Raw genomic sequence first — 10,146 nt, forward strand, 5'->3', positions numbered from 1 at the left:
GCCTCTTTCTCTGTTTACCCAGTGAAGAAAGCCACTCCTGGGGCTGGAGCCCTGGCTGGGAGACTTCCCTTTGTGTGGAGCTGAGCCTAGCAGGTCAGGTTAGGTTCCTTTTCAACATAGTTCCTTGTACAAGTCATTGTTACAATGGCCCATCCTCTATTCTTATTTCAGCATTTTATAATTTCTGTTCCCCTCCTCAATTAGAAAAATGTATATACAAGATGCAAGACACCAGAATCAAAGAGAGTGACAACAAGGTTTATGCCATGGCAGAAGAACATACAAAGAAACAAAAAAAAAAATCATATAGTACATTATAAGCCCATCAAAAAGAACAGCAAGAAATATCCTTGGGAAGCTTCCTAGAGAACTGATTCAGCAATATGAGATACACTTGAAAAATAGTCAGTGAAAAGATATACAAAAACTAAAATTAAGATGCACAGATTAGAGTAATTTGCATTTTTGTTCAGGCTCCGGTGGCCCACACCTGTCATCCTAGCTACTCAGGAGGCTGAGAGCTGAGGATCCTGGTTCAAAGCAGGCCTGGACAGGAAAGTCCATGAGACACTTATCTCCAATAAATCACTCAGAACACCGGAAGTGGCACAGTGGATCAAGTGGTGGAGCATTAGGCTTTAGTTGAAGACCTGAGGGAGAGTGCCCAAGCCTAGAGTTCAAGCCACACAACCGATTTAAAAAAAAAAAAAAAGGAATACTTTGCATTTTTGGTCTATGTGTGTTTGTTACTAATGCTATTTGTAGCTGTATGTTTCCAGCTAAAATGTGACTTAACGTTTGTTCTTAAATTTTAATTTGTTATTTTAACTGGAAAATAGACACACATGGCACCTATATCTCTGATCCTATTCAGAGAGTCTAAAATTTGATTTTTCCATATTCCTTTTTTCAAACAATTTATTTTATTATTAGGTTTAAGTAGTTGTACAAAGAAGTTGCCATTCTACAAAACAATATGTGAATAGAAGATGTCTGTCACCCATTGCTCCTAAACCACCCCTTCTCTGAATTTTCTTTTTTTGTTGTTTAAATTGAGAGAAAGTGATTATTTAAATTTCACATATGTCACAGTATTGTGGAACAGAGATGCTTAGTTGAAGTCAAAAACACATTTTCACCTTCAAGGCAAATTGTCATTGTCATGGTCTATAAAGTTTGTGAATTTTATGAGCTTTGTCAATACAAATCATTCCCTATTCCTTTTGAAGACAGGTCTTGATATGTAGTCCAGCATGCTCTTGAAATTGTTATGGAAGCTAGCCTGGCTGTTCATCCTTTTTGAATTTCCCAAGGTCAGGGTGTATAGGTATGTTCCATCCTGTGTGGCTACATTACCCATTTTCAATTCAGAGTTCACTGATAGTTCATATGGCTGCGTTGTTCTGAAGCCATCTCTTCCATCCATGTACAGCATGTTTCATTTTCCGTGTATGAAGCTGTATAATCATTAATAGGCAGCTCCTTTTCCTCTCTACCCCAGTCTCTGGAACCATCTTACTTTTTGGCTCTATGACTTTGTTGATCCTTGAAAGCTCAGTCAGGGAAATCATACCATGGCTGTGCTTTTATGACTGCTGTATTTTACTTAGCTTAATGTATTCAAAGATCAACCCTGCTATAAAATGTAGCAAACTTGTCTTCCTTTTCAATGTCTTTGTTTATTCTTTTACCTGTGTCTGTCTTTTGGTTCTTGTCAGTATTTGCTCTGAAGTGATTCTCTAATACTACTTCTTATCTCTGCTTTCTCTTCTGCTGGGTACAAATCTAGAAATAGAAGTGCTGGACCATATTCCTATGTAATTCTCTATTTAGTTCTTTTTAGCTCTGTCCATACCATCTTTGATTGTTTTACATTCCTGCCAGACATGCAACAAGGTTCAAATTGAATTCACATCCTTTCCAGCCTTTGTTAGACTTTGGAAGGATATTTGTTGTTTTTATTTAAAACTGCCCATAGTAACATATATAAAGTAGTTATTTCTGTAGAATTTTGATTTGAATTCTTCTCCTGACTATTGATACTGAGCTTTGTATATTTCAAGGAATTATTTGTAGATTTGTTTTAAAGTGTCTTCAATCGTTTTCCTTATTTCTAGTTTTTCTGTTCACATGGCACTGAATAATTGAACCCGTGCATTCTAGACTAGCACTCTGGAGTAAGCCACATTTCCAGCCCTAAATCTAGTACCCTCTATTTTGGTACAATTAATTCGTTGGACTGAGGCCTTCTGATTTGCCTGGTAATTGCAATATTTATTGATGCATATGAGTAATCTACATACATTTCTTTAAATAAAGTGATGAGTTTATATATTGGATCTTCATGCATTGTGAATCATGAATATGGTACTATAAGTTTTATTTCAACAAACTATTGCAGAAATATTACATAAAATATATGACCAATATATTCCTTTATACTTACCTACACATTTACCATTTTAGTTTTTTTGTCCTACCTGTATATATATGTGGACTCCTTTTGCTCTTCTCTTGAAGCACTTCTCTTGTAACAGTCTTAAAATGCAGATGTGTAATTAATCAACTCTCTTTCCCTGACCATATCTTCAATCTACATTTTTAGTAGAGTTCCTCTGCCCAATGGATTGTGAATTGAATGTTATTTTCTTTCAATTTCTCACATATATATTTCCCTTTTGTGTGTTAGTGAGCATTCACCTCTGCTATTGCCAAGCATGGCTGGCTTGGCCATTCATCATTTGTAATAGGGTTCAGTGTGGGAGTTCAAAACCTCTCCTCTTAGCCTCTGCAGGCAAATTAGCACTCTTATTTCCTTCCAACTTGTAAATTTGTCTTCTGTATCATTAGATCACATCCCTCTTGTAATTTTTCTCTGTCTTGCTTGTCGTGGTCCTATTTTTCGTTTTTTGTCATCTTGAATGTTCCTTAAGTCTCTATCCATCCTCCATCCTTCCATGAAGGCATATTTAAATGAAAATGTAGTCAGGGAACATTGTATGCCCCTCGCAACTATATTGTGGATTGTAGAAGGTAGGCCAAGTTCACAAAACTTCCTTCTAGCAGTTCTTTTTTACATAGGAAAGAAATATCAGGGTATCTATGACCATAATTCAGTATTTAGCACTGAAACTACAAAATAGTTAACATAGGATATTTATATATGGGAAGTAAATCAGATCTTATAAGGGCCAATCCATCATTAGTGACGTTTTAACTACTGTTACTGCCTTTAACATTTATGTAGACACTTACTTTTCATGAATCAGTAAGGTGCTATGTATTCCTTGTGATGTCCTAAATGTGTTGTAATTGCTTATGAGATATCGTGTGTGTGTGTGTGTGTGTGTGTGTGTGTGTGTGTGTGTGTGTGTGTGTGTGTGTGTGTGTGCATGCGTGTCTGTTGGTTGGTTGTGAGGTTTGATTTCTGGACCTGAGCACTGTCCCTGAATTCTTCCCCTCAAGGCTAGTGCTCTACCACATGAGCCATAGCACCAGTTCTGCTTTTCTCCTGGTGATTAATTGGGGATGAGTCCCACAGACCTTCCTGACTTGGGCTAATTACTTGATTCAAATGTGCCATTACAGAAGCTGGTGTCATTTGATGACGTGGCTGTGGACTTCAGCTGGGAGGAGTGGCAAGACTTGGATCATGCTCAGAGGACCCTGCATAGAGATGTAATGCTGGAGACCTACAGCAACCTCTTGTCTTTAGGTGAGCAAAAGTCATTTGAACATGCGAGATCAAAGGCTGTTTTCTTTTTTAAGTAGATATATAAATATTTATGTTGTTTCGGTAGACGATTCCAGTCCGTGGGAATATAAAATTCCTGTCCATTTTTTCCACTTCATTATATAATTGGAGACAATTTTATTCCCATTCATCAAGAAACCCAATCAGCACTTGGACCCAAAATCTAAACTACATTCCACTAATAGAAAGAAGACTGTCATCCTAAACTTGGGTTGATTTCTGTACGTGCAAATATAGTCTAGAATAGAAAGTACATCACTATTTGAAGTATGATCTGAAAATCACTAGTTGAAAGTGGTTATTTGTAATCAACCCTGATCCTGGGTGCAGTGGCTAACACCTGTAATCTTAGCTTCTCTGGAGGCAGAAATGTGAGGATGTTGGTTTGAAGCCTGCAACTGCAGAAAAGTGACCATGAGGCTTTTATCTCCAAATCCCTTCACAATCTACAAATGTAGCTGGGACTGAAACTAGCAGAATGCTAGCTTTGAGCAAAAGAGCTGAGTTCAAGGCACACAATTGGCAAAATAAGTTGAAAGTTGGGGAATATCAACGAGGGAGTGGATAAGAAATGAGAAACAAGGTTTAGGAGCAAGTTTGTGAACATGATGTCTAAGACCTTACAGTAATGATGACCCATCCTACCAATAGTTCTTCTCTACTTGTTAATAACAGGACACTGTGTTCCTAAACCTAAATTGATTGCCAAGCTGGAGCAAGGGTCAGAACCATGGATAAGAGAAGCCTCAGACAAAAATCTCACAGGTGAGATAAAGCATCTTGCATGGTAGTTTTGTAGCCAGAGTACACTTGGTAAGTTTAATGAGCTGTACTGAGCAATAATGTTCCTAGTTCCCTGAGTCATGTGTGGCAGAGAACTAGGTGATCCTTTGTCTTCAGGACATGACAATCAAGAATTTACATGGAGACAAACTGATTTGGCTGTCCCAGTGTAGTTAAAGTGAGCAATTTTCTTTTTCTTTGTAGAAATCATTCTTAAACAGAAAAAGGAAATGAGAAATGTAGAAAATGAGGTCTCATTTTCATTGAAACAAGGCCTATGCAGGTATGAGGAAATGAGGAGTATGCCAGGACTGCTATCCTGTGAAGAGGAAAATTGCTTCTTGGTGATGTTGGAAGTGAGTGAGATTCAGAAGCAAAGCTTTTGGTTCATAGGGGATGACTACCTGGGTGGTGAGCTGCAGTATCTTTGGTCTTGAATGGTTGTGAAGGAGCAGGAGTGTTAGAAAAGGAAATTTGATGAGAATTTGACTAAGGGTGAGGGAAACCAATTTTAAAAATGCCACCAATCCCTAAAGTAATTCTTAGTGAGAAGTTAGAACTGAAGAGATGGAGGTATAAATCCTTACTCTCAGGAACCTTCCATGCTTAGCGGAAAGGCCAAGGGATGTATCAAACACCCTAATGGTCCCTAAATCTAGACAGTATTTCTGTTCCTCACCTAATGGTTGAGAAGCTAAGCAGCAAAATGTATCAATTATTTCCACAAATTAAAAGAAAAATAATAGCTATTCCCTTAGGACCAAACCTCGAGGGTATTAAAGGCAAATGTTTAGTACTCAGCTTATAACTAATAGTGTGTAGATGAATCATTTGAGTAATTAATTCCTTGAGAAAAACTGAAACAGAAAAACATTATTTACCATTGTAAAATGTCAGTGCTACTTTCTTAACTAATACATTACAGAGAAAAGCTTATATTCTGCATCAAAGAGTTCCTGCTTTGATCTTTTAAAATCTCGTAACAGTTAGGATGCACGGAAATGCCTTTACTGTTACATTAAGGAATCTTGAGGTCTCATTTCTGTTTTTGTCTGTCTTTCTATATCTCATTGTAGATGTCCAAGAAAAGGAGTACAGGACTAAGACCTGTCAGGAGAATCCCTATGATTGTCTGTCTGAAGTCGGAGTCATGAATATTAACACAGGGGAGAAAAATGTGAAATTAATAACAACTTTTAATTTGAGATCCAAACCTAAGTCAGAGCTGATTAGGAATAATGGGAACTCCTTAGGGATAAGGACAGAGGAGTTCAGGCAGTGTCAGAACATGCTTTTCCATGGCGAGTCTAATGGGATATGTGCTGCTTATAGTCCTGGAGTATCTCCTGTAGTTAAAGAATCTAACCAATGTGGACATTCTTTCACCCGGAAGACATACCTTACTGTCCATCAAAGAACACATACAGGAGAGAAACCTTATGAATGTAATGTGTGTGGAAAGTCTTTCAGCCGGAAGGCACACCTTACTGTCCATCTGACAAAACACACAGGAGAGAAACCTTATGAATGTAATGTGTGTGGAAAGTCTTTCAGCCGGAAGACAACCCTTAATGTCCATCTGACAACACACACAGGAGAGAAACCTTATGAATGTAACCTGTGTGGAAAGTCTTTCACTCGGAAGGCACAGCTTACTGTCCATCAGCTAACACACACAGGAGAGAAACCTCATGAATGTAATGTGTGTGGAAAGTCTTTCAGCCAGAAGGCACACCTCACTGTCCATCGGACAACACACACAGGAGAGAAACCTTATGAATGTAACCTGTGTGGAAAGTCATTCAGCCTGAAGTCATACCTCACTGTCCATCAGAAAACACACACAGGAGAGAAGCCTTATGAATTTATCCAGTGTGGGAAGTCTTTCACCCAGAAGACAAACCTTACTGCTCACGAGCGAACACACACAGGTGAGAAACCTTATGAATGTAACCTGTGTGGAAAGTCTTTCATGCGGAAGTCAAAACTTACATATCATCACAGAATACACATAGGAGATAAACCTTATGAATGTAATGTGTGTGGAAAGTCTTTCATCCAGAAGGCACACCTTACTGTCCATCAGACAACACACACAAGAGAGAAACCTTATGAATGTAATGTGTGTGGAAAGTCCTTCATCCGGAAGGCAAACCTTACTTTTCATCAGAAAATTCACACAAGAAAGACACTTTATGAATGTAACAAGTGTGGAAAATCTTTTCACTTGAAGGCATATCTTCCTGTCCATCAGAGAACACACACAGGAGAGAAACCTTATGAATGTAACAAATGTGGGAAGTCTTTCACCCAGAAGACAACCCTTAATGTCCATCAGACAACACACACAGGAGAGAAACCATACAAATGTAATATATGTGGAAAGTCTTTCACCCAGAAGGCACAAATTAAAATCCATCAGACAACACACACAGGAGAGAAACCTTATCAGTGTAATGTGTGTAGAAAGTCTTTCACCCAGAAAGGAAACCTTAGGATCCATCAGACAACACATACAGGAGAGAGACCTTATGAATGTAGCAGGTGTGGAAAGGTTTTCGCCCGGAAAACATGCCTTACTATCCATGAGACAATACACACGGGAGAGAAACCTTATGAATGTAATGTGTGTAGAAAGTCTTTCGCCATGAAGTCACAACTTACTGCCCATCAGGCAACACATACAGGACAGAGACCTTATGAATGTAGGAGGTGTGGAAAGTCTTTCACCAAGAAAATCGGCCTTACTGTCCATGAGAGAAAACACACAGGAGAAAAACCTTATGGATGTAGCTGGTGTGGAAAGTCTTTCATCCGGAAGTCGATCCTTAAATCACATCAGATAATACACACAGGAGAGAAACCTTATGAATGTATGGAGTGTGGAAAGTCTTTCAGGTGGAAGGCAGCACTTAACATCCATCAGATAATGCACACAGGAGAGAAACCTTATGAATGTAACAGCTGTGGAAAGTCTTTCACCAGGAAGGTTTATTTTTCATCAGAGAGCACAACACAAGAGAGAAGCCTTATGACTGCAACAAATGTGGAAAGAACCGTCCACAGGAGGCCACAGCCTAGCATATAAGAAAATTCACCCAAATGAGAAATCTCTAGTATGTAACAAGTAGGGAAAGTCTTTCATTTGGAAGAGAAGTCAGTTTGCAATAGAGAACCCACACAGGATACAAACCTTATCAAGGTAGAAATGTGGAATTCTTCAACCAGAAGGCACAGCTCAGGGTTCATCATTTAACACACACACACATGAGAAATCATAGCAATGTAAAACATGTAGAAAGTTTTTCAAAAAAGTTCTAAGTACTCTCAGTCATTCTTCCCTAAATGTCCATCTTCTAAAATTTCTCAAGTTCCATTTCTAACATTCTCTATTGGGAGATCTACAAGAAGATGATTATGTCTAATTTCCTGTTTCATGAAATTCTAGGATGATATTTACCTTTTTCCTTTTATTTTGCTGTTAGTTTCATTTGAACTCATGGCCCTTTACTTCCCTTTGGCTTTTATTCTCAAGCTTAGCACTCTATCCTTTGTGCCACATCTCTAATTTTGAGGTTGTTGTATTTAGTATCATGAATCCTATCATTGGGAAGCAGTCTACTTTCTTCAAAGGTGTTTACAAAATTATGTAAGTAAAACTGAAATGTTATAAATTAGGAAAATAAGTAGTTTCATAGAATCTATAAAGAAATTGAGTGATTTAATGGAATTTTGTAACATTTAAAAATGAGAAATATTTGAGAATTATAGATGAGTAATAAAGTTGATTTAGTAAATAGTTATTTTATGTGGTGAAATTCAATAAAAGTGACATAGAATCCATTCAGATTTCTTGTGGGAAACAATTTTCAAATTTTTCTGTAAACCTAGAATACCTTCTATAACATCAGTCTCTTCACCCCTGGAAATGAACAGTTCTATAATTTTTATAGAGCTGGTAGTATTTGTCATATATTCATATAGTCTTTCACAACAGAATAGACAAAATACATACTTTAAGGGATAGAGGTATGGCTTAGTTGTTAGAGCATTAATAAGTGAGCAAAGTATCATGTACTGGCTTTGAGTCCCATTCTTGGAGCTAAAGAAAACAAAAAAGAATATACACTTAACATTCCACAATTCCATGTGTAAAAACAGAATTCAGAAGCCCCACATGAACATGTCTCCATAGCAACAGCTTATGAGGACTTTAGAGACATACTTGAGAATGTCCCAATGGTTCATAAATGTGAACCTCTTGGCTTTGAGTGACAGATTACAAGGGACGCATTCATCAGCAGCTCACCAGGGTGATTACATTGTGTGTGTGTGGGTATGCATATCTATGTATGTAAATATACATATATGTCACTACAAATTCATCCAGTCACCTGAATCCATCCATAACCCTCCACAGCACTATTCATTATGTCAGATGTTTTCCACAATCATTGGCTCTACTAAGCAGCTCATCTCAGGTGCAGTCATGGTGCAACAGAACACAGACCCATATCAGGACCTAAATACAGGCACATAAAGGAGGAAACTCCTTTACTATATGATCAAGTCCTCAAAGAAGGGATATCATTAAGGTTATTTAAATTATTTGGAATTGAAAACCCAGGAAATGAAGACTCTTACAAAGAAGAGGACTAAAAGTGAAGGAATTTCATTGATTGAAAATAAAAGCAGGGCTGGGAAGGTGGCTCACTTGTAGAGTGCTTGCCTTACATGCATGAGGCCCTGGGTTTGATTCCCCAGCACCATATAAGCAAAAAGGAAAAAGCCAGAAGTGGCACTGTGGTTGAAGTGATAGAGCACTAGCCTTGAGTTGAAGAGCTGAGGGACAGCGCCCAGGCCCAGAGTTCAGTCCCCACGACCGAACCAAAAAAAAATAAAAAAAAATACCCTTGTTGCCACGCCTACTTCTGTGGAGTCTGCTTAGCATGGAACAACTGCTTTTAGATCTGAGAATGGGACTCCACAGAAGCCTACCTCTGAGAATGGGACTTCACAGAAGTCTACCTCAGAGAATGGGGCTTCAAAGAGGCCTACCGTCTAAAAAGGCTGGCAAGGCCCTGGGAAAGATATGTTCCTCTTTTTTTTTCGCTGAATAGGAGTGCCTATTAATCTTTTACTGCTCCTGTTGCTTTTTCTACTTACTCATGCTCAACATTCCCTCATTCAGGGCTCTTTCTTGGAAGTGTTGACGACTCCAACATCTGATGAGTGTCCTGAGAACATGACTAACTCATCAGAGTTAAGTGCTACCCTGAAAGTCCCTCTTATGGAGGCTATTAGACAAGTAATAAGTAAATATAAAAGTATTGGGAGGTTTCATGACGTCACTTCAGCAAAAGGAATTGTTTGTAAGAAATTTACAAGAAGCTGTAGGCATGGCTAGAGCAGAAAGAGTGTATGGCTATTGGAGATTTCCCTTTAATCCTGGAGCATAGACAATAGACTCATATAGATATCCTGTAGATAAGAAAGATGTAGAGGAATATTTAGACCAAAAGCTAAATAAGATTCCTAAAAGGTTGGTAGATGGAAGGTGGCAATGGGTTATCAGAGGAAAATAGTGGAATCCTCCATTATTTAGAGGA

The 10,146-nt window shown here is 38.2% G+C and overlaps 1 protein-coding gene across 1 annotated transcript; it reads left to right on the top strand.

The window, feature by feature from the left end:
- Positions 1-3,681: 3,681 nt before the first annotated feature.
- LOC138829688 (zinc finger protein 717-like) lies at positions 3,682-9,621 on the top strand. Its single transcript, XM_070026162.1, has 3 exons — positions 3,682-3,715; positions 4,430-4,519; positions 5,614-9,621. Exons 1-3 carry the CDS (start codon positions 3,682-3,684, stop codon positions 7,623-7,625), a joined length of 2,136 nt encoding a protein of 711 aa, XP_069882263.1. The 3' UTR covers positions 7,626-9,621.
- The last annotated feature ends 525 nt before the right edge of the window (positions 9,622-10,146 follow it).

Source organism: Dipodomys merriami, unplaced genomic scaffold (genome assembly GCF_024711535.1).
Source record: "Dipodomys merriami isolate MVZ:Mamm:240054 unplaced genomic scaffold, mDipMer1.0.p SCAF_175, whole genome shotgun sequence".
Classification (NCBI taxonomy): domain Eukaryota; kingdom Metazoa; phylum Chordata; class Mammalia; order Rodentia; family Heteromyidae; genus Dipodomys; species Dipodomys merriami.